Here is a 24,559-nt window from a genome sequence, read left to right as displayed (position 1 = left end):
AATATTAAAATCAAAGCTGAATGCTGGAAACATAATTAAAGGCATTAATACATGGGCAGTTCCAGTGATACGCTATTCAGCTGGAACATGGTACCACATCAACTGGACTTTGACTGAACTGGAAAACTTGGACCGGAAAATGCGCAAACTTTTGAATATGTACCACACTTTACAACCATGAAGTGACATCAAGAGGTTGTACCTGCCAAGAAAAATAGGGGGCAGAGGACAAATTCATCGAAGTGTAGAAGAAGAAAAATGAAGTTTGAATGATTATGTGAACCAAAGTACAGGAAAATTGCTGCAGGCTGTGAAAATAGAGAACATTATAAAAACAACAGAAACAAAGGCAGAATATAAGGAAAAACAGCTGGATGACAGATTAAATAGATGGAAAACCAAAGCATTGCATGGACAGCACTTGAAAAACATTGAAGGAAAATGTGATGACAACTTTACATGGGCATGGCTTAAGATGGGAACCATCAAGAAAGAAATGGAAGGTTTAATATTCGCTGCTCAAGAACAAGCACTACAAACTAATGCCATGAAAGCAAAAATACAAAAATGCACCAACAATCCAAACTGCCGACTTTGCAATAACAAAGTCGAAACTGTATCACATTTAATATGTGAATGCAGAAAAATTGCACAAACTGATTACAAAGCTAGATACAACTGAGTTGCTAAATTAATCCACTGGTCATTATGTAAAAAAATATAACTTACCTGTATCCAAAAAGTCATGGGAACATAGTGGAAAAAATTACAGAAAATGAGTAAGTGAAGATCTTGTGGGATTTTCGAATACAGACAGATCTTCACTTGGAACACAACACACCAGACATCACAGTTGTCAAAAACCAAAATGTACAGTTTATTGACAGTGTGGTACCAGGAGATGCCAGAGTCGAAGAAAAAGAACTGGAAAAAATCATGAAATATTGCGACCTGGCCATCGAAACTACACGGCTATGGATGAAACATATAACAGTGATGCCCATTGTCATCGGGGCACTTGGTACCATGTCCAAGAATTTTATATGCAATAACACCAGTGGAACTGCAAAAAACTGCGCTATTTGGAACATCGTACATCTTAAGAAGGTACTTGGTTGATATCTAAGACGCTGGCAGCAACCCGTATCAACCATTAGCATCAGTCAATGGTATCCGTGATGCATTTTTGAATGTTCAGTTGACTGAGTTTCATGTTTAATGAATAAAATAAAATAATAATGATGATGATGATGATGATGATGATGATGATGATGATGATGATGATGATGGAGAAAAATGAAGGCATTTCAGTACCATATGCTTCATTCTAAAAAGATAAGCAAGTGTCTTCTTTTTTAAAAAATGCACTTTATTAAATTTCTACAAAAAATAAACTATAAAAACAAAGAAGGAATTAAAATGTTAAAATAGAGGACAGGAAAGTGCAAAAGAATAGAAAAAAATGAAAAGAAATCGAGAAAGGGTAAGTAACTTCCAACTTTCTTCGATACAGTTGTAAACATAAATAACCTTTTGATCTGAAATTCAACAATACACAGTATTTCCACAATCGTAACATTTCTAATTGTCAAGTCCCAAAATTAATGTAGCATCTCTTGCGGTTTCTAGCAAAAAAAATCCAAAAGTGGTATCCACATAAAAACAAAGCTGGACAAATTCTTTTCTTTAATCGAAGTACAGTAGTTAATTTCACCATCTCGGCTAGTTGTTCTTTTAACTTCATCATCCATTCCTCCATTGTGGGAATTTATAAGTCTTTCCATCTCTGTGCATCTGACTTGCTGCAGTTATCATATATTAAGACACTGGGGTTTTTTCTTCAATCGTTTATCATGCTTTTACTCTTGCCTCCTTTTGATAAAATTAGTAAATCAATAGAGGAGATAAATTTTTAACAAAATTGATCAGAATTGCCTCTTTTCTTTTGACTCATCCCTAGCAAGACAGTTTTCATTAATAAGGACTAGATATGAATATAAGTCATGCATTCCTCATCCATTGTTCTATGATAGCAAGCTTTATCTCCTTAAAAAAATCTAGTGATCTAAGAACAGCATTTTCTTCCATCTGCCTTTTTACTGGCCAAAATATTCAGGGTCAAGGCCTAATCTTCACAAATGAGAAAGTTTTCTGTGTTTCAGCTACTTCACTGGAGACTGGAGTCTTCAGAAATTCAATTGATTTGTTCTCTGTTGTTGCAGAAAACCTTACCTACAGTACATGAATGAGCATTGCAAAGAAGCAATCAATTAAATGTTAGGAGAAACTCACTAGTAGATGCAATCAGCTTTTAATCATTTTTATTGCTTTTAAAATAATGACTAGAAAAAAAGAAAGGAGCAAAAAGAACAAAACCACAAACTATATCCATGATTAAAAAATTACATAACAAGTGCTTAAAAATGAGTGAAGTTAAAAAATGAAGAAAAAAATGTAATACAATAAACAGTTACAAGTCTATATATACTTATCTAAATAGGCAAGTGTGTGTATGTTTGTGTGTTTCTGATGATCTTTTTTTTAACCTATTGTATTTTGCACCGATGCAAATTATCAATTGGAGAATCAGTTGCAGTGCTTTTTTCCTCATTGGAGGTTTTTAAGCAGAAGTTGGTCAGGACTATTTGTCATAGATGCTGTGGTTTTTACAGAGAACAGAAGATTACATGCGAAGACTTCCAAGACACTTTCCAATTCTATCATTATATGGAATAGCAGGATATAAATTTAAGAGAAGCATATGAAGAAAAGCACCAGTTGCTCCTAGAACTGGCTATAAGATGAACCACTGGTTTTGTTGAATATTGGTTTACGGTACCTGCACAAGTGGAAGCATGGTACTCAGATAAACCAGCCACCAACAGGCACATAGCACTAGCAACATCACATAGACTTATATACCGTTTCACAGTGCTTTACAGCCCTCTCTAAGTGGTTTACAGAGTCAGCCTATTGCCCCCAACAATCTGGGTCCCCATTTTACCCACCTCGGAAGGATGGAAGGCTGATTGAATCAACCTTGAGCCTGGTGAAATTGGAACTGCTAAATTACCGGCAACAGGCAGTCAGCAGAAGTAGCCTGCAGTACTGCATTCTAACCACTGCACCACCACGGCTCTGAAACAACATTTACCTACCCTTCAAAAGAGACAATTAAAAACTAAAAAGGAAACAAAACGTCCAAAATGCCAACTCCCTAGCAATCAATACCCAGATAAGCAGAAAATATCACCAAGATTAACAACAAAGAGTAAACAATACTCCAATCAAGGAACTATCATCTTAGACAAACATTTAAACAGTAAAAAAAAAGAACAGCCTAATCAAGAAATCAGCAAGAACACTCCTACCAACACCAACCATTTGTATGTAAGTAGAGAGAAAACCCTACTCCCTTCTAGTACTGATGATGTTAATGAACCATCTGGAAGTAAACAACCAAGCTCAGAGACCCCACAGTTCAACCCTGAGCTACAAATATTCTCTTCTATTGGTACCTGCACAATTGTGATATTTCGCTTTCAGCTGTGTTATTGGGAGATCCCACTGAAAACTAGGTTTGCCAAATGGCAGACTGTGTAGGTTTTAGTTCTTTTTGCCTGCTAATTTATTTTGTAATCTTCAGTATTTGTTGTGGTTCTGTGGACCCCTGGAGTCCTGTTTCTCTTACCACTTTCTGCTTTTCTCCCTTTCAGAAGCTTCAGTTTGGACCACGTAATGGAGCGCAAGTATGATTTTGACCTCATCTACATCACTGAACGTATCATCTCGGTGTCTTTTCCTCCTGCTTTGGAGGAACAACGTTACCGTAGCAATCTCCGAGAGGTGGCACAAATGCTCAAATCCAAGCATGAGGACAAGTACCTGGTAAGGAGGTCAAGGAGATGATGATGATGATGATGATGCTAATGGTGATGATAAGCAGAAAAATCAATTGAGTGGAAAGAAGAGTTACTCTAAAGAAGAGCCAACTTGACATTTCTATGTAGTGTGTGAAAAATGCATGCTTCACTTCCAAGATAGAAGTGCGTCACTTCCAAGTGACAAGCACTTTGTCCTGCAGGGTCTCATGATTTCATATCAAGTAAAGCATTGGTGTTATCTTCATTTTGAAGCTCTCGTGATTTCATCTCATGTAAAGCATTGATGTTATCTCCATTTTGAAGAACTCTACTGTATAAAGTTCACTTCACTTATAGGAGCAGCCTGTACGCTGGGTGGGTAGGGTTGGGGAGGATCTATATTCTGTCTTTCAAGAAGAATAGGGAACTATTAAAAAAAATTGGGGGGGGCAAGCAACTTAACAAGCTTATTTGAGAAGAGAGAGTACATTTGGGGTGAAATCACATGAATAATTGTGCTTAAAAATGTCCTGATTAAGATGCTGTAGATTATTAGTTGAAAGCTGAGTTGGTAGAGTAAACAGCTAAAGATGCTTCTTTATGTCAACAGCTCCTCAACTTGTCAGAGAAACGGCATGACATCATCCGGTTGAACCCCAAGGTGAGAGATGAGAGCTTGGGGCCATGTACTGTGGAACTGTATGTAACCAAAACTGTGGAAACCTTTTGGGAAAAGTGCATTTTGAAGCTTGATGGCTAATAACATCACTTTTTGGGGGAGTTTCAAGATAATCATATTCCACTGCTGGAATGGCCTGGGCATAACCCAGACCTTAACCCAATTGAAAATCTATGGAGCTGACTAAAGAAACTTGTTAGTCAGAAGAGACCCAGCAATAAAACCCAGTTACTAGTAGCAATCATTCAATCTTGGTTTCACATTTTAACAGCTGCAGAACTAAAATACTTGGTTCACTCCATGGGAAGACTTTGTAAGTCCATAATTCATGCTAAAGGTTACCCAACTAAGTATTAACTGACATGGTGATAATTTTTGTATATCTAGTTTTTTCTATGGTTATAATTTTTGTATATCTCATTTTTTCTACGTTTCACTTTTCTTCTTTATACTGTAACTGATATTTTAATAGCAAATCCTTCATAAAAATTATTGCATTACATTCTTGATTACATTATCTTTCCATTGATATTTAATTTTATGGTACTACTCCCCAAAAAAGTGGTGTTTTAGAACATACACGTTTCCCAAAAGGTTTCCACAATTGTATATTAAATTGAGACTACCTCTAAACTGAAACTGTTTAGAACAGGGGTCTCCAACCTTGGTCCCTTTAAGACTTGTGAACTTCAACTCCCAGAGTTCCTCAGCAAGCTTTGCTGGTTATTAGAAGCTTGCACATGGTGGAAATTCATAAAATGGTTCTACTTTCTGTGATTAAAGTAAAGTAATTAGATTGTTTGTTTAGCTTGACTTGTTCATTCCCATTCTCAGTTGGTCAAAAGGAAAGGAGAGAAACAGGCATTGATCCTGGAAAGAAAGATATAATGCACAGTAAATATTTACATAGAGTATTAAATTGTATCAGGCAACATTTTTAAAGAGAATTTTAAATTTTCCATGACTGTAATTTCATTGAAAGCAGTTCAAGCTAAATGTTCAGAAGTGCCTGTTGTGCTCAAGACCATCTATGTTGGTATATTTAGACACAATACAGTTATTTTCTGATTTTTAAAAATGTTTATATATTATACCAGTGTCATTTATTTTATTCTTGCATTGTGTATTATTTTGTGTATTGTTCTACTTTATTATTATAAACTGATATAAAGTGTGCAATTCAAAGAGATAGAAATGCAATACAGAAATCATAATGACTGAGTTAAAGACTGAACCTAAAACCAGATATGTGGCTCCTTAGTTGAAAGCAAGCCAAATTACTTGCTTCAAGACTTGGGAGAGTCATTAAAATGTGCTAAACCTTTAAAAACTAGCAATCGAGTAGCCAAAGAGCTATTATTATTATTATTATTATTATTATTATTATTATTATTATTATTATTATTATTATTATTATTATTATTATTATTATTATTATTATTATTATTATTATTATTTTCTTCTTGTTATTCTTTATACGAAGAGTGACAATAGTGCTCATTGCATTTCACAGCTCTAAAGATGGTAAAAATGTAGTTTTCTCCTTCTGCCAACTCTATCCAGGGACACTTTCAGGGTACATAAAGATGCATAAAACTTGTAAAGTTTTCTAACCCATCCTTTTCCAGCTACAATTAGAGTCACATTATCAGTGATTACAGCAGGGGTGTCAAACTCGCAGCCTACAGGCCACATGTGTCACGTGCTCGCCATGCCCACCCCCGTTTTAGCAGGGGGAAAAAGTTGCGATACATCAGGTGACGATGTGTCGTCATGAGTTTGACAGCCCTGGACTACAATGACAGCAACATAGGCAATAAAGGTGGGATAAAAGTCATCAATGGGAATAACTGATTTCATGCCACTATGTTTTCCTGCTAACTTAAGGTGGGATGGAGAAGAACCCTTCGACTCAGTGAGGAAAGGCTTCTTATAGGAGTTCCATCCTATAGGCAAGAAATTGTACTCACCAGTTCCAAAAGCTTGTCTTCTCCCTATAATACTTCAGCATGTTCTTAACTCCAATACTTCTTTCTCCTTGATGGTCCAGGTGCAAGATTTTGGCTGGCCAGATCTGCATGCTCCACCTCTGGACAAAATTTGTTCCATCTGCAAAGCCATGGAGACCTGGCTAAATTCAGACCCTCAGCATGTGGCTGTCCTTCACTGCAAGGTCAGAGAAAAATCTTCCCACATTACTGATTATTATAAGGCAGTGGATACTGTCTGCTCTTAGGGAAAAGGGATGAGATCCTGGCTTTCCAGAATCATTAGCTGAGTGGTTTTGTTATGTCCTCAAAGTCAGCAGCTTAGAAGGTCCTCTGAGAAAGACTTAGATTGATGAAATACCTCCATTGCATATATACCTTCGTTTTATTCTGCTTATAGAAAGATAAGCAGGACATCAGGTTGTCCAATTCATTAGTCAAACATTGAAAGCAGGGGTGAAATCCAGAAGGTTCTGACAGGTTCTGGAGAACCGGTAGCAGAAATTTTGAGTAGTTCGGAGAACTGACAAATACCACCTCTGGCTGGTCTCAGGGTGGGGTGGGAATGGGGATTTTGCAGTATCCTTCCCCTGTCACGCCCACCAAGCCACGCCTACCAAGCCACACCCACAGAACCAGTAGTAAAAAAAATTGGATTTCACCACTGATTGAAAGTCTACATGCCAGCCAAAATCCTTAGTGTAATGAAGTGGCATCATGCAAACTTTCCTCTTATTTTATCAGAGCTGGAATCTTAATCAGCATGTCCCACCTCTTTCTAGCGATTTCCTCAAAGATATTGAACTAGTTTTCATTTGTAATGTTACTGGTAAGTGAAGAAATGTTTTACATTTCCAGATTGAATAGAGAAGAAGAGAGTAATATGCAAAATTGACTCCCCCCACCACAATTATGACCAATAGCTTTTGTCTGTTAAGGCGTGATCAGTCTGAATAACCATTCTCTGGGTTCATTCTCATTTTTTTAAAAGTATAATTAATGGATTTTTCCATCTCTGTTTTACTTTCAATTGCAACTTAAAAAATGCTATCCTTGGAGGCTTTTTGGACAGCCTGGAACGTCTTCCATGGAAAACTTAATCTTCCCCAGCTTTACAAAGAAGGAGGAGGCCATTAAACAAATATTGGATGGTTCACCTTCATATATAGCAGTGGTGCAGAATGGCTTCCAACTGACAGTATAGTGCAGGGATCTCTAACCTTGACAACTTTAAGACTTGTGGACTTCAACTCCCAGAGTTCCTCAGCCAGCTTTGCTGAGGAACTCTGGGAGCTGAAGTCCACAAGTCTTAAAGTTGCCAAGGTTGGAGACCCCTGATATAGTGAGATTATAGAAACAAACAGATTGAATGAACTGTATTTATACAAACCAAATCCAGTAAACAAATAAAGCGAGTGTAGGTAAAAATAATGTATCTTCTTTCACGTTTCTGTTTTTGTGCTTTCCCATCCCCTCGCCAAGGTGGCTGTTATATTTTGCCAAAACTTTTCGCACCCCTGAATTTATAGTCGCAATGCATGGTTCCGATGCCAGTTTAACATGTTCTCTCTTTGTGCCAGGGCAACAAGGGCAAGACGGGTGTGATCGTAGCCTCATACATGTACTACAGCAAAATCTCTGCAAGGTATTGAGCAAGGGAGAATGACAGAGGGACGACTCTAGCACTGACGGCTACTTTCTTCTTCTTCTTTCCTTCCTCAATCTCATTTTCCAGCTTTCTTCTTAAGCTACATTTTTGGTGGGCCCAATGAATCTGTAACCTGTCTATTAGATAACAACAAACTTAAAGACTCGAGATCCATCCCACCACTAAAAGATTCTAACGGCAAAGAATATAATGATGAAACAGTTAAAGCAAATCTCTTCAACACATTCTTTGGCACAGTCTTTGTTAACAGTAATGACTTATACCTGACATTCCCCAATCGTACCAACAATGAGTCCAATGACCTAACACATATAGATTTCACAGAAGATAATGTTGAAAAAGCTCTTCGCAAACTGAAACCATCCCTATCTATTGGACCTGATGGACTATGTGCATACTTCTTAAAAAAGATTGCTACTAATATAGCAGAACCCCTAAGCATAATTTTTGAAAAAGCTTTCACGACCAGTTTCCTTCCCAAACTTTGGTCACTTGCCACGGTCATCCCTGTCTTCAAAAAAGGAGACCCCAGCCTAGTTGAAAATTACAGACCTACCTCTCTTTGCTGTGTCAGCTGCAAAGTAATGGAATCTATCATCAATCAATCCATTACCCTCCACCTAGAAACAAGCAACCTACTCTCTAATAAACAATTTGGTTTCAGAATTTTTTTTTCATGTAATTTACAACTACTTCACTGCAAAAACATATGGACTACAAATCTTGATGCAATCTACATAGACTTCTGTAAAGCTTTCGACTCAGTAGTACATGATAAACTTCTCCTAAAACTAAAATCCTACAGCATCTCAGGACCCCTCCACAATTGGATAACTGCTTTTCTATCAAACAGACAACAAGTAGTCAAAATTGGCAATGCTATGTCAAATCCTGTTCCTGTCAAAAGTGGCGTTCCCCAAGGCAGCGTTCTTGGACCAACACTCTTCATATTATACATTAATGATCTCTGTGACCATATTACAAATAATTGTGTTCTCTTTGCTGACAATGTCAAACTATTTAATACCACCAACAATACAGCTATCCTCGAAAAAGACCTTGACTTCATATCTGAATGATGTAAAACTTGGCAACTCCAAATCTCAACCAGCAAATGCTCAGTCTTACATATTGGAAAAAAGAACCTGAACACTAAGTACAAGCTTGATGGACATTATCTTACTGATGACCCCCACCCTGTTAAAGATCTTGGAGTTTTCATATCAAGTGATCTAAGTGCCAAAGCCCACTGTAACTACATCACAAAAAAGGCCTTGAGAGTTGTAAACCTAATCTTGCATAGCTTCTTCTCCAAAAACACTACACTACTAACCAGAGCATATAAAACATTTGCTAGACCAATTCTTGAATACAGCTCGACTGTTTGGAACCCATACCACATTTCTGACATCAATACAATTGAACGTGTCCAGAAATATTTTACAAGAAGAATTATCCACTCCTCTGAATACAGCAAAATACCTTATGCCAACAGACTTGAAATCCTGGGTTTAGAAAATTTAGAACTCCGCCGCCTTCGACAAGACCTGAGTTTAACTCATAGAATCATCTATTACAAAGTCCTTCCTGTTGAAGACTACTTCAGCTTCAATTGCAACAATACACGAGCACACAATAGATTTAAGCTTAATGTTAACCGCTCCAATCTTGATTGCAGAAAATAGGACTTCAGTAATAGAATTGTTAATACTTAGAATACACTACCAGACTCTGTTGTCTCTTCCCAAAATCCCCAAAGCTTCAACCAAAAACTGTCTTCTATTGACCTCACCCCATTCCTAAGAGGTCTGTAAGGGGCGTGCATAAGCGCACAAACGTGCCTACCGTTCCTGTCCTATTGTTTCCTTTTGTTATATCCAATTAATATAGTTATTACATACTCATACTCATATATATGCTTATATATTGTATAGTTATTTCATACTTATACTTATATATACTGTGTGACAAAATCAATCAATCAATCAATCACCTGCCAATGTATAACTGCAACTCTGTGCCCCTTCCTTGTCTTCTCTCCTCAGTGCAGACCAGGCCCTCAGCACACTAACCATGCGCAAGTTCTGTGAAGACAAAGTAGCTGCCTCTCTCCAGCCATCGCAGAAGAGGTGAGCCTTGCACCCCCTCTATCGTATATCCAAAGGTCCTTTTTCAAGAGGACAACTGGACTTTCTTGTTTCTCTTTGAAGACATTTCGCTTCTCGTCCAAGAAGCTTCTTCAGCTCTGACTGGATGGGGGCGAATGGAAGGATTTATAAGCCTTGCGGACAGCTAGTCATTTGCTTTCTTTTAGAGAGTCATTAAGGGACGCGATGGCTTAGTGGTTAAGACGCGGAGCTTGTCGATCTAAAGGTCGGCAGTTCAGCGGTTCGAATCCCTAGTGCCACGTAACGGGGTGAGCTCCCGTTACTTATCCCAGCTTCTGCCAACATAGCAGTTCGAAAGCACATAAAAAATGCAGGTAGAAAAATAGGGACCACCTTTGGTGGGAAGGTAACAGCGTTCCGTAGGCCTTTGGCGTTGAGTCATGCCAGCATATATGGCCATATGACCACGGAGACGTCTTCGGACAGCCCTGGCTCTTCGGCTTTGAAACAGAGATGAGCACCGCCTCCTAGAGTTGGAAACGACTAGCACGTATGTGTGAGGGGAACCTTTACCGTTACCTTTTCCTTAGAGGGTCATTGAGGCCACTTGGAGGTTTGTCTGTGTCCTCAGGGTCACCCAAGTAGTGAAAAAGAGTGTGGAGCCTTCTTGGAACTGCTGAAAGGACATGTTGTTGTTCTGACCCAGACTTTGCAAGTAGTGATAAGATGTTTACTCACAAGTAATGAATTTTTTTGTTAAGAAACCGGAAGGTGCCTTTCAGATACTTTTCAAATTTCCTTGGCAACCTGGCTGAAGCTTTGAAAATAAATTGTTTTATGAAAGGCAAAAATAAGTGTCGTCATTTTCATGGCTTTTGTCATCGGCACCCACAGGAACTTTTCTTTAATCAGATTGATGAAAATTGTATTGCAGTGTCATGCCACAAACTTTGCTCTTTGAGCATTTAGGCAATACTGTAATGTCAGGGGTGAAATCCACCAGGTTCTGCAGAACTGGTAGCGGAAATTTGGAGCAGTTTGGAGAATTGGCAAATACCACCTCTGGCTGGCCCCAGAGTGGGGTGGGAATGGAGATTCACAATATTCTTCTCCTGCCACACCCACCAAGCCACACCACGCCCACCAAGCCATGCCCACAGAACCGGTAGTAAAAAAAATTTGGATTTCACCACTGTGTAATGCCCATAAAAAAGGAGTGGGGCAGCTTTTTATCACAACACTGCATTCCTGATATTGGTTTAAGCCATCTTGCCTCTCCCCCACACACACACCTACAGATCCCATTGGCTTTTGTGTGATTCATTTTACCTTCCAGTTCTTACCAGATAACTAATACAGGTAGTTTTCAACTAACAAGTATTCATTTAGTGACCGTTCAAAGTTACAAGCACTGAAAAAAAGTGACTTATGACCGTTTTCACAGTTAACGACCTTTGCAGCATCCCCATGATCACGTGATCATAATTCAGATGCTTGGCAACGGGTTCACATTTATGACCGTTTCTGTGACCCAAGGTCCTGTGATCCCTTTTTGTGACCTTCTGACAAAGCAAATCAATGGGGAAGCCAGGTTCACTTAACAACCAGCTTACTAACTTATCAACTGCAGTGATTCACTTAACAACTGAGGCAAGAAAGGACATACATAATGAAACAACATTCACTTAACAAATGTCTGCCTTAACAACAGAAATTTTGGGCTCAATTGTGGTTGTAAATTGAGGACTACTTACATTTTAATGTCTGTTATTAGATTCTGGTATTAGAGAGATGTTGCCTCATACATGTTAAGATTTTTTTTCCTAATAATATTATAATAAATACATTCTGAAATGTTTCATGCTATTAAGTAAAGTTGCAATATAGTATATTTAATTATAGGCTGAAACCAATACATACAACAGGATTAAAACTTTGCAACTAGCCATTTGCCTATATGGATGGAATTTAGACCCGTTCATTTTTACATGTCCCATGGATGATCTCTTTATCTTTTTGTCTCTGTGGTAGGTATATTCATTATTTCAGTGGACTTCTCTCAGGCACGATCAAGATGAACAGCAATACCCTTTTTCTGCACCACGTCCTGCTCCCAGCCATTCCTACTTTTGAAAGTGGAGGAGGTAAGTGGCAGAAGGCTAGCAAGTATATGACTTATGCACCAAGACAAATTCCTTGTGTGTCCAATCACACTTGGCCAATAAAATTCTATTCTATTCTATTCCATTCCATTCCATTCCATTCTATTCTATTCCATTCCATTCCATTCCATTCCATTCCATTCCATTCCATTCCATTCTATGAATGCACATCCTTTATTTGCCCTTCCATTTCTATGATTTGCATCATTCTTCTATTTCCTGGAGATGGGTTCTTCTTTTTTGATCCATCTGGCCCATCTTCTCTCTTCTAGGTTATCAACCTTTCCTAAAGATCTACCAATCCATGCAACTGGTCTATACTTCTGGGATCTAGTAAGTATGAGCTGGTTTTCCCTAGATCAAACACCGAAGATACCTCTGAAGTTATAAGGACACATTATAGGCTAGTCTTCTTTTAACCTCAATTCCGGCAATCCTTATAATGTTCTTTGTTCATGCAGTAGCCTCCATGGTGCCAGTGGCCCTCAGAAGATCTGTATCACCCTGGAGCCGGCCTTGCTCTTGAAGGGAGACGTCATGGTGAGTGTTGCCAACAGGTCAGGATTTAAGGGCAGAATTAGACTCTATAAGGGATGTAATGTTGCCACCAGCCCTTCTTCCTTTCTCCCTTCCTCTCTTTCCTAGAACAGTGCAAAACCAGACAATGTATCGTATGATATGCATGCACAACGTACGGCACTGCCAATTTATATGTAACAATGGCATATAGCATGATGCTCTGTGTTGTAATACACTCTGCCAAGTGAATGGGCTTGCTGAAGGCAGAAGGGATTTTGGAGTAGGCATCAGATACAGCCTCTCGTTCCATTTTAAAAACTGTGTGATTTTTTTATATCGATTTATTTTAAAAAAATAGGCATAGCAGCATATTTATCTCTTTTATTCATTAAACGTGAAACTCAGTCAACAGAACATTTAAAAATGTGTCACAAATACGATTGACTGGTGCTAATGGTTGATGTGGGTTGCTGCCAGCATCCTAGGTATCAACCAAGTACCTTCTTAAGATGTATGATGTTCCAGGTAGCGCAGTTTTTTGCAGTTCCGCTGGTGTTATTGCAGGAAGCTACAATTTGTTGATATAAAATTCTTGGACATGGTACCAAGTGCCCCGATGACAATGGGTATCACTGTTACATGTTTCATCCATAGCCGTGTAGTTTATTATTATTATTATTATCCCAGTAAGCCTAGTACTAGGAACATCATATACCTTAATTACAGAGAGCAAAGGAAGATAATGTAAATGGGGGTTTTATATTATCCTTGTATTTATCATTCTGGGAATGAATAGACCATAGATTCAGAGGTCTCCTAGTCGAACCCCCTGCTTCTGACTTAAGACCTTATACTATTGTGGTCAAATGGTTGTCCAGACTGTTTTTGAAAACCTCTAGTAGTGGAGTGCCCACAAGTTATTCCATAGATTAATTATTCTCACTGTCAGGAAATTTCTCCTTACTTCTAGGTTGAATCTCTCTTTAATAAGCTTCTACCCATTACTTGTCCTGCCCTCTGGTGTCTTAGAGAATAAATCAACCCCCTCTGTTTGTTGCAGCCACTCAAGTAGTGGAAGGCAGTTATCATATCTCCCATCCTTTTCAATACACATTCCTAGCTCCCTCAATCATTTGTCATATGATTTAGCCACCAGACCCTTTATCATCTTTCTTACTCTTCTTCTGCACACTTTAGATAAAAAATAAAATAAATAAGATATAGTGATTCTTGATAAATACGTGTGCTTAATCCAGGAATTCACAGAAGCCACTCAGTAACTAATTTTCAGTATGCCAGATATTGCCTGCTGGGCACTGGAATTCCTATTTTAAAAGACTACCTATGTTAGATGGATCTCAGTTTGAACTTGCTATGCATTTCTTGCATACTTAGGCAAGAATGTGCACTTCAAATTACTTCAAAAGTGGATTCAGAGTGTCACAGTGTGTACCCTTTCTTTCAAAAATTTAAAACATGCTCATTGGTAAAGATTCCAGGTTGTTCTTACTTTTTAAGTCAACTCACTGAGCATATCTGGGATTTTTCAAATTTATTCTGTGTAGCCGTTTATTTTGCCAGAGACACTAAGTTGATTTGGAAGTCAGAAAGCACAGCTTGTCGTATGAATACTGTCCTCTATGTCATTTTGCCTCAGTCAACTCGCCAAGGTCAACTCAGCACAGCCAACTTGCCATGGTCAACTCACTCAGGACAACTTGCTGCAGGACAAGAGTTACACTAATATCAAAGAAAGGACGGAATAGAATAATTAAAGAAAGGATGCAAAAGGAGAATGAAATGTGAATGGCAAAAATTAAAATATTTTTTTATTTATTGTAAATAATTAAATAGAATTGTTAAAGTGCCTGCGGCAAGTTGGCCACGGCGAATTGCCCTGCAGCGAGTTGGCTGCAGTGACTTGCCCACAGCAAGTTGTCCCATTCCCTTTCCCCAAAGCTCAGAAATTGCTTATCTCCCACTTTTATGTTGGCAATCCCCAACATTTGCTTCCCTGGACTCTCTTTTAGTTTGTCACTAACTGGTAGACTCCTGGTTCAGCTGTGCAGAATGTGTTAAGCAAACCAAGAGCTAAAACCTCTGGCTTTGCTGCCCTCCCCATTTCTGAATGTCACAAGCTGGCATGAAAGTGTCAGCCAATCAGAGCTCTGCTATGATTCAGAGATGATTTTGACTGATGGGCGGACCCTCAGATTTAACCATCTATTGAAACTCACCATGTGCACAAGCCCACTGATCACCCAACATGTGCAGACAGGGCATTTTGAAAGGGGCATTAAACCTGGGAATCATGACATCTCTTTGAATCCAATATCTGTCCATGCTCATCATGCAAATGATACCTGAGAGTAGGGAGGTGGTGGGCTTCAAAGGCCTAAGTCTAAAGCTGTAACTGCCACATGCTGGAACTTGCCAGGCAACAGATAACAAGGCGCCAAGAGTTGATACGTGCAACTAAGAGCTGAGTTTGAAAGAGATGGACTTGACAGCTTTTCCAAACGAAATAGCTCAGGGAGCAGAATGGAAAGACGTGCACACATCCTTACATATTTTTAACATAACAACAAATAGTATTACTGTTTAACGTACATTGCTATCTTGTTCTTATATATATATATCCCTTGTCCTCATTTACATATTTGTCTAAATATTATCCAGTACTAATTCCACAAACCCTAAATCTTTTTTGTTCCAACTCCTTTTTTCTCCTTTCCACTTTATTCCAGATTTTATAGTATTCTGTCTCATCCTTGTTTTTGAGTTCCAGTGTCAGCTTGTCCATTTCTGCACATGTCAAGATCTTCTTTATTATTTCTTCTTCAGGGGAGGGGGGCTGTTCTTCCTTTTTCCAGTATTGTGCATAAACCAGTCTTGCTGCTGTTATCACATGCTGTTATCAAAGCAACATCTGATACCATTCCCATTGTTTGATTCTCTAAACAAAAATCCTGATCCCTTCCTCCATTGATTGATACCCCTTTATTTTAATTGTAAAACTTCATAAAAGTTTTCATATTTTTTTATTGTAGTGTCAATATGCACGTTCTGGTAGCAGATAAAAGCAATGGAGCAGGGAGAATGAGTGGTCTCATCTGTGTTGCATAAATTTGCAAATATTATATTCTGGAAGCCTTCAAATCCATTTTTTTCAGAGCCCTGGTTGTGCTACCCCAAAGGGGACCCAACCAGGGCTTGAGAGACCGTATAGAGGCAGGCATACAGCTAGTTGGTTTTTTTTTAACTAACCTAACCTTACCTTACAGAATACAACTTCACAGACAGCTGAGCTAAATTCAGACTTAAAATCCTGTGGCTTATGTACTTAATGTGTGAACTAAGTTTCAAAAAGCCCTGTCAGAGTTGAAACCACAAGTCAAAAATCAAGATCTTCAGGAAAAAAACAAGTAAAAATAACCCCAAAAATATAGCTTGGTTTTACTGGAAAGACCTTTTTCAGTGGCTTCCTATCTTGCCACCATTCTTTGCCGCATGCAAAGAAAAGATTTCACATTAGCCATGGTCTACATGCTGCCTTAATCACTGTTAAAAATGAAGTTTAATGATATCCCTCTGCAAAAATATTGAGTTACTTGCCCATCTCTATTGCCTTTTCTATTCAGCTTGGCATAAGAACTTAATTTTTGTAGGCTCTTACTGAAATAAATATATTCAGTATATATATATAAAGTGTTTTTCTGTTGAAGCACTTGGTCTGCCCCAATATGGGAGGGAGCATCCTGCTTCCCTTTCACCTTTCAGCTCCAATCCAGGAGCCCTCAGGCAGTTGCTTTCACGACAAACTATTTTGTACCAAATTTGTGTTTGCTGATAAAGAAATAAAGGGAGACTAGTATAGATCTATTTCAAGCTATTTAGTTCTCATCAGCTAGCTATTCCCTTACTTGGATTCAAACTTATATTCGAGATATATGTGTGTGTGTGTGTGTGTGTGTGTGTGTGACCCACAATTGAGCCCAAAATTTATGTTGCTAAGTGAGAAATTTGTTAAGTGAGTTTTGACCCATTTTACGACTTTTCTTGCCACAGTTGTTAAATTAGTCACATGGTTGTTAAGTGAATCTGGCTTCCCCATTGACTTTGCTTGTCAGAAGGTCACAAAAGGGGATCACATGACCTCCAGTACACTGCAACTGTCTTAAACATGAACTAGTTGTTAAGCAAGCGAATGTAAACCACATGACTATAGGGATGCTGCACCGATCATAAATGTGAAAAAACAGTCATAAGTCACTTTTTTCAGTGCCGTTGTAACTTTGATCGGTCACTAAGCGAACTGTTGTAAATTGAGGACTACCTGTATTGCTTTGGTATATACATTTTTTTAATGATTTAGAGCTTTTTACGCAATGTATGTTTGTGATCGCTGTCTGCAAATAACGATTACTTTTAAATGAGCAGAGTCGAGAAAGCCGGACCACATGGCTGGAGAAGCTATGCTCTCTACTGATTCGGTCATACTTTCCTCTCCAGGTGAAATGCTACCATAAGCATCTGCAGGGAGGAGAGCGAGATGTTGTGTTTCGGGTCCAGTTTCATACTTGTACCATCCACAGCACCCAACTCTGGTTCAGCAAAGACGAACTGGATGAAGCCTGGAGAGGTGAGCAGGGAGCTGAATTTTGGAACAGAAAAGCAAACAGCCATCCATGTTAATATGGGGCAAAAGGGTTTACAGGCACGTAATGCGAAACACCAGGCGTCAGACAGCACCTTTTACTGAAAGGCATCAGCTTTTTAGAATCTATTTATTTATTTATTTATTTATTTTATTAAACTTTTATACCGCCCTTCTCCCGAAGGACTCAGGGCGGTGTACAGCCAAAATAAAATACAGAATATATACAATTAAAAGAATTTAAAATGAACTATTACTAAACGGCCGATAATTTAAAAATTTAGAAATTTAAAATATTACTAAAACCCCAATTTAAAATCAACATTTATGCCAGTCCTGCTTGAATGAATAAATATGTTTTTAGCTCACGACGAAAGCGTGAGCTCACGAATTGCCGCCAACACCAAGTGACTGGAGTAAAAAAGGATTTAAATTAGAATGAGGTGGGGGTAAGAGAAGAGGAAGGGGAAGCAAGTTAAGGATGCAGGTTACATGCAAGGGAGATTACAAGCAATTTATCCTTTAGCAAATATAATATGTTGAAAAGATTTACTGTGTTTGTTGAGATCTTTTGAGATTGCCTGAAATTGTAGTCATCTCAATAATGCAAGGGTCCATGAGCTCAATTCCTCTTAGAGCAGGGATGTTCAAACTTGGCCCCTTGAAGAGTGGTGGACTTCATCTCCCAGAATTCCCCAGCCAGCAACTTGTTCATATTTATAGCTCATGCTGGCTGGGCAATTCTGGGAGTTGAAGTCCACCACTCTTCAATGGGCCAAGTTTGGACACCCCTGTCTTAGAGGGTTTGGGTGCCATAAAAGAAAGCTAGCTACACACATTTGATGTGTCCCAATAAGGCTGAAACCGTTCATATACTGCCTTCTGGTGGTAAGTACTTTTGATGTGGTGAATTCAGCAACCTCTTGCTCAATAGTGTTGCTAAAGTCTCTCTTTTTCCCAAACGATCACTGAGACCTTCAGTAGAATGTCCAAGTTAGTTGAAATGTTCTGATCTTACTTGGTCCTTGTTTGGAGTCCTTGTGTTAAACTTATGTCCTTTAATTCTTTTGCACAATGTTTGTCCTTTATAGAATCCAGAGGCGCATGGTCAGCAGATGGTGGCATTAATTACATTTGAGAAAACCTTGTAGAGGCTATACTATGTTACGTTAAGATTGTTATGTTACGTTAAGTTAGGTTAGGTTAGGTTAGATTAGGTTTTATGTTGCTGTATTGTGTTGTGTTGTGCTGGCTGTGCTGGCTGTGCTGGACTGGGCTATGTAGTTATGTTGTATTTGTATAGCCACCCATCTCACAAGAAAGTGACTGTCACTTGTGTGTATACTTGTTGGGGTCCATGGTGGTGCTATTGGTGTAAATGCGATGGAGGTTTGGGGCAGGGGTGAAATCCAGCAGGTTCTGACAGGTTCTGGAGAACCGGTTGCGGAAATGTTGATTTCTGACAGGTTTGGAGAACCAGCAAATACCCACCTCTGGCTGGCCCCAGAGTGGAGTTGGAATGGAGATTTTGCAATATCCTTCCCCCAGGAGTGGGGAGGGAATGGGGATTTTGCAGTGTCCTTCCCCTGCCATGCCCACCAAGCCACACCATGCCCACCAAGCCACACTCACAGAACCAGTAGTAAAAATTTTTGAATTTCACTACTGGTTTGGGGGTAAAGTAGCAATCTGGGTTTGAAACAGTGTCTTCTTCCCTGTTAGTACCATCGTCCTATTGTTTCTTATTACTTGGAGAATCTACTTTGAGTTGTCTGTGTTCAAGTATGGGTCTGCCATCCAGTGTCTGAAAAAGTGAAGTGTCATTATCCAGTATGAACTGTAAATTATTAAGAATGCCATTTGAGCAGTTTGAGATATGAGCTGTGGGGGACAACTAGTGGTGTTATCTTTTTCTCCTTTAATGGCCTGTCTTTTAATAGGCCCTCCCTGAGAATCATGCTGGCTCTTTTGATTAGTTTATTGATCTTGCTGAGTGGGCGGTTCAGTCTTCGGAAACCTGGTTCAATTCCATCAACTGAGCATTACTGTCAAGTAAACTGTCAGAACAAGTGCAGTTCTAGCATAGCCTAGGGTATAGGTGGTAATGTTTTCTGGGTAGAAAGTGGAAGCATGTCAGATATGCAGGGTGAATTGTAGGTTATCTGTATAAGGTGGTAGTTATGACATCAATAGAATAGAATAGAATAGAATAGAATAGAATAGAATAGAATAGAATAGAATAGAATAGAATAGAATAGAATAGAATAGAATAACAGAGCTGGAAGGGATCTTGAAGGTCTTCTAGTCCAACCCCCTGCTCAGGCAGGAAATCCTACACCACTTCAGACAAATGGTTATCCAACATCTTCTTAAAAATTTCCAGTGTTGGAGCATTCACAACTTCTGGAGGCAAGTTGTTCCACTGATTAATTATTCTAACTGTCAGGAAATTTCTCCTTAGTTCTAGGTTTCTTCTCTCCTTGATTAGTTTTCATCCATTGCCTCTTGTCCTGCCCTCAGGTGCTTTGGAGAATAGCTTGACTCTCTTTTCTTTGTGGGAACTTTGTGGTAAGGGGCTTATTCTGTAGATAGGTGGCAGGTGAGGTTCATGGGGGTGTGGAGGTAAAAATCATGATAGAATTTGATGAGAAATTCTTTGGGTCCAAATCATGAAAAGGTCATCAGAAAATCTCAGATAAAGGATGTATTTCAGGAGGTAAGACATGAGAAAGTGTTGTTCTAGATCAGCTGCCAAGATATTGACATATGGAGTAATTATGTGCCCATGGCTATGCCACTCATTTGGAAGTTGTGCCACTCATTTGCATTGTCAAAGATAAAGTAGTTATGGGTGAGTACAAAGTAACCCAGTCTGTTGTCAAGGCATGCTCTTTGGCATGGTGACAAGGTCTGGGGTGGCTTGAAGTCCATGTTTGATGGAGTTTGTTGGAGTTGTTGGAGCCAACATACATGGTAGCTAAAATGGTGCTGTTTGGCTGACCATCCATGATATCCAGTCTTCTTAGGGAATCTGTGGTATCTCTTATGCATCTGGGAGTGCTGGTGTATAAAATCTGAACACAAAGTCCATGAAATCTGACTTTCCATTTGTGATCTTTCTAATGCTTGAAACAATGGGATGGCTTGGTTTACTAGGGTTGTGTAGTTTGGCAAGTAGGTAGAAAATGCCTAATCAGGACTCTTGCTGTGTCTCCATTTAAATACAATGGTTGTTCTTAGGAAATCGTTCATCAGGTTGCATAATATTTCTGATATGTTGTTGTAAGAAGTGAGTTGCTATAATGTGGTTGGAGATCTGCGTCTTGGTTTCCTTGATGTAACCCACCTTATTCGCAATGACAACAGTTGCTTTGTTAGCTTGCTTGATTATTATGTCATTGTTATTCTTGAGGGCTTGATGGCATCTGGTTCTGGATGGCTAGAATTGTTCCCTAAGGGGAATTTTTAATTGGTGATAATGGCTTCAGCTTGTTGGCAGAACCATTCAGTTAGCCATCCAATACAGGATTGCATCCATCTGGGAGCACTGATGCAGCTTTTAAAATGCATCTGCAATTTGGTGTGATTTATAATTGCATCTTATCCTAGGATATGTTGTTTTCATGATGGTTGTATTTTGTTTCTTCTCTTGAAAATATTCCTGAAGTCATAAGTGGCCAAAAAGTGTTTTATGGTCCCCAGAGTGTTGTATATTTTATGTGAGTTTAGTGTGATTCATTCTTTGGAATTATCCTCTTATTAGACAATTGCATTATGGATAGGAAAGCTTGTTACATTTCTTATCATAATAAAGAATTATAAACTAAATCTGTATGGAAACGGGACATGTAAGGAAGGTGAACATTTTGGGTAGACACAGTACGGTACAGTACAGGCCAAAATGTACTGAAATATTTCTCTTTTCTTCCTCCTTCCGTAGATGAAAGATTTCCCTTTGAAGCAAGTGTGGAATTTGTCTTCTCTTCTAGTCCAGAGAAAATTAAAGGTGAGTGAACAGCAGTTCAAGAGCAATGGATGCAGTACAGTGAACAGCAGCCCTCTGAATCCTAAAGAAGACAGAATTAGACCCATCTTTCTTGAAGTAAAACAAGGTCAGACTTTTATGGAAGGCTGCCGTTTAGAAATATGGAGTAGAAACGCAAATAGATAAATATGATAGAGGCATGGAATTAATCAAAAACAGCACTCCAGATGGGAAGAATTATCAGCCTTCATTTGGCCTGGAACTCCTGTAGTTGTCATCAACATATCTGGAGGGCACCAGTTTTTGGAGAAGGTCAACTGAGAGCAAGACCAGCCCATTGAATGTATCACCAATCATTTATCACACAGCCCAAAAGAGGTCACGTTAAACTTCTCTCTTTTGGTCTCCTGCCTGCAGGAGATGCAGAAATGCAGCTATTGGCCTGGAAATTCTATTGAGCTCTCTGCAGAGAAAGTGCCCTGGGATCTATTTATTTTTGTAGGTATTTGTTCAATGTTTAACCTTTCCTTCAGGGGTTCAAGACTTAGCAGAGGAGATAAGAAGGTTTTCTGTTTGCTTAGAATCTTAATTCTTATCGCACCAGCCTTAGCTCCTTTGGCAGCGGAGGGAGCATCTGCTGCCAGTTTAGGGCTCAGCCGCCTTTCCTGCTGTATGTTTTCTCAATTGAAATTATGGTCAGGGTAGAATATATTCTGTGATTGCAACAAAGAGTTGAGAAGGCAGCAGGAAATGGAAAGAAGAAGAAGAGAGGCAGCCAACCACAATCTAGAAGGTTTTGTTCTTGCAGAATGAAAAACAATAAAATTCTATTTTTGGTTGACCTCTTTGGCTTAGAAGCTAAATTTTAATATCACAATGTTTACTCTTTCATTCCTCCCCCCTCCCAAATAAACACACGAATAGGACAGAGAGGCCTCAGGGAGACAAATAACTCACTTTCACTCTTAACCCTCTTCTGAAAGAACACTCTTCCTATTTCATTCCTCAAATAACTCCAATCCATGAAAAAGAAGACAGACATTTCCACTAGGCTTCTCCTGATAATGCCCTTGTGGCATCCGATATTGCCCAGGGTCTTTCAGCAGCTCAGGGACCTGGGCAACAAGATTTTCTATCTCTGTTTTGTAGTATCTTTTTAAAATAATGTCCTGAAGGCAATTTAATTATTGCATTGCTGAAGATCACTATGTCCCACAGACCTGAGGTTTTTGTTTGAAGGTATTCAGTATATTCTTAGGTCAGTATATACTGTATATTTTTGTAAAGTGATAATCAAGATTTACAACAATATTCATTACATTAACATTAATTCTATAATATTAAAATGATAATATTAAACATAATAATCATAATACTTGCTTTTCTCTCTTAATACATCTTCTTTATTTCACTAAATTTTTTCTTTTGTTTCCCTGTTTTTAACTTCCATTTTTATTATCTAATCATTGATAAAATAAGTCCCATGTCAAATAATATTCAGTTTGTTCTTTCTCCTTAATTGCTAGTGTTAGTCTATTCATTTCTGCACATTCTAATATTTTCCTGATCACATTCTCACCTGTGGGGAACAATTCAGATCAGTATATTTATATGTCTATATTTACTAAGAGAATTGTGAGAGTTACAAAATTTGCTTTCTTATTTTTGTCCCTGTGCATATCCATGAAAGATCAACTATATATTCTCTGAAAAAGAGATAAACATGTCCATGGTGTAAGTAGTTGCAGAATTTTGCCCAGATTTTAACATTGTCATCAGAAGACTAGACTAGACTAGACTAGACTAGACTAGAACAGAACAGAACAGAACAGAATAGAATTCTTTATTGGCCAATTGTGATTGGACAAAGAATTTGTCTCCGGTGCGTAACTTCTCAGTGTACATACAAGCAACCAGTGATAAATCATGATCATAATCATCATAAAGTACATTAATTATAAATCACAAGATACAATACTTAGTGATAATCATAGGATACTAAATAAGCAATCAACCATCCAAATCACACAAGGATACTATATAAAACAATTAATATAAATCGTAAGATACAAGCAACAAAGTTATAATCATAAGAAGATAAGAAAATAGATAATAGGAAAGATGAGAAGAATAATAGTAATACAGCCCTAGTAGGTAGCTTGACAGTGTTGTGGGAATTAGATGTTTATCAGGAGAACATCTTGGCTTTTTGCAACCATTCAATTGCAGAAAAGAAAGCAGAGGTGTGCCCTGGGAAATGCCACTTGCGTGAGAGCTTGATGACATGTACCCCTCCCCAAATTTTAGCTTGGTATTGGCAAGAGGGAGCAAAAACATCCAAAAATCCCTTGGCTGCATTTTACTTGGATCAACAATATGCTGCAGCAAAGAGCAAGATTCCTTGTGGGGCAATTAAAAGGACAGCCATGTTTAGTATTGAAAAAAGTCGCTACCGTTGGCACTTAGTTTTGCTGGACCATTGGTAGACCTTTTAGAGAAATCAGGCGGATTATGCCAGTCCCTAACACATAGTTTGGTGAGCCTGCAGACTAATCTGCATCAGACAATAAATAAATAAATACCCAGCTAGTCTTTCCTCACATATGTATGAAATGGTGATACACAACAAACATTTTCCTTCTTTGCTGTGAAAAATGGAACCACATCGATTAATTTAAGATAGAGAAGCAGACTGCTTGTTGGTCTTCTTGGGGCCACTTTGTCTTTTTTTTTTTTCCCCCACAGGCCGAGAAACCTATAGAAACAATGCTGATGTTTCCGTGGATTACAGTATCTCTGATCCTATCGTCCGCTGGGATTCCTATGAGAACTTCAACCTGCAGTATGAGGACAGCCTGGAAGGTATAAAAGGCCTGATCCCAGGGAATCCCTAGGACTTAGAACTCCGAGGCTACGTCACGGCAGAATT

The 24,559-nt window shown here is 38.6% G+C and overlaps 1 protein-coding gene across 8 annotated transcripts in view; it reads left to right on the top strand.

Moving 5' to 3' along the window:
* Positions 1 to 24,559, top strand: part of TNS2 (tensin 2) — a 166,208-nt gene that overhangs the window by 114,320 nt on the left and 27,329 nt on the right. For 7 of the 8 annotated variants that reach the window (XM_058167068.1, XM_058167065.1, XM_058167070.1 and 4 more), the window contains 11 exons: positions 3,717 to 3,888; positions 4,474 to 4,524; positions 6,593 to 6,715; positions 8,111 to 8,175; positions 10,245 to 10,328; positions 12,339 to 12,451; positions 12,742 to 12,802; positions 12,931 to 13,009; positions 17,501 to 17,630; positions 21,586 to 21,651; positions 24,376 to 24,492. In XM_058167068.1, the coding sequence (XP_058023051.1) occupies positions 3,717 to 3,888; positions 4,474 to 4,524; positions 6,593 to 6,715; positions 8,111 to 8,175; positions 10,245 to 10,328; positions 12,339 to 12,451; positions 12,742 to 12,802; positions 12,931 to 13,009; positions 17,501 to 17,630; positions 21,586 to 21,651; positions 24,376 to 24,492 (1,061 nt within the window). Of the gene's footprint in view, positions 1 to 3,716; positions 3,889 to 4,473; positions 4,525 to 6,592; positions 6,716 to 8,110; positions 8,176 to 10,244; positions 10,329 to 12,338; positions 12,452 to 12,741; positions 12,803 to 12,930; positions 13,010 to 17,500; positions 17,631 to 21,585; positions 21,652 to 24,375; positions 24,493 to 24,559 lie in introns of those variants that run through there. The other variant, XM_058167072.1, reaches the window with a different exon arrangement.

This window comes from Ahaetulla prasina, chromosome 2 (genome assembly GCF_028640845.1).
Source record: "Ahaetulla prasina isolate Xishuangbanna chromosome 2, ASM2864084v1, whole genome shotgun sequence".
In the NCBI taxonomy this organism is placed as follows: domain Eukaryota; kingdom Metazoa; phylum Chordata; class Lepidosauria; order Squamata; family Colubridae; genus Ahaetulla; species Ahaetulla prasina.
The sequence above is the reverse complement of the archived record's forward strand: the minus strand, read 5'-3'. Positions and strand labels throughout refer to the sequence as shown.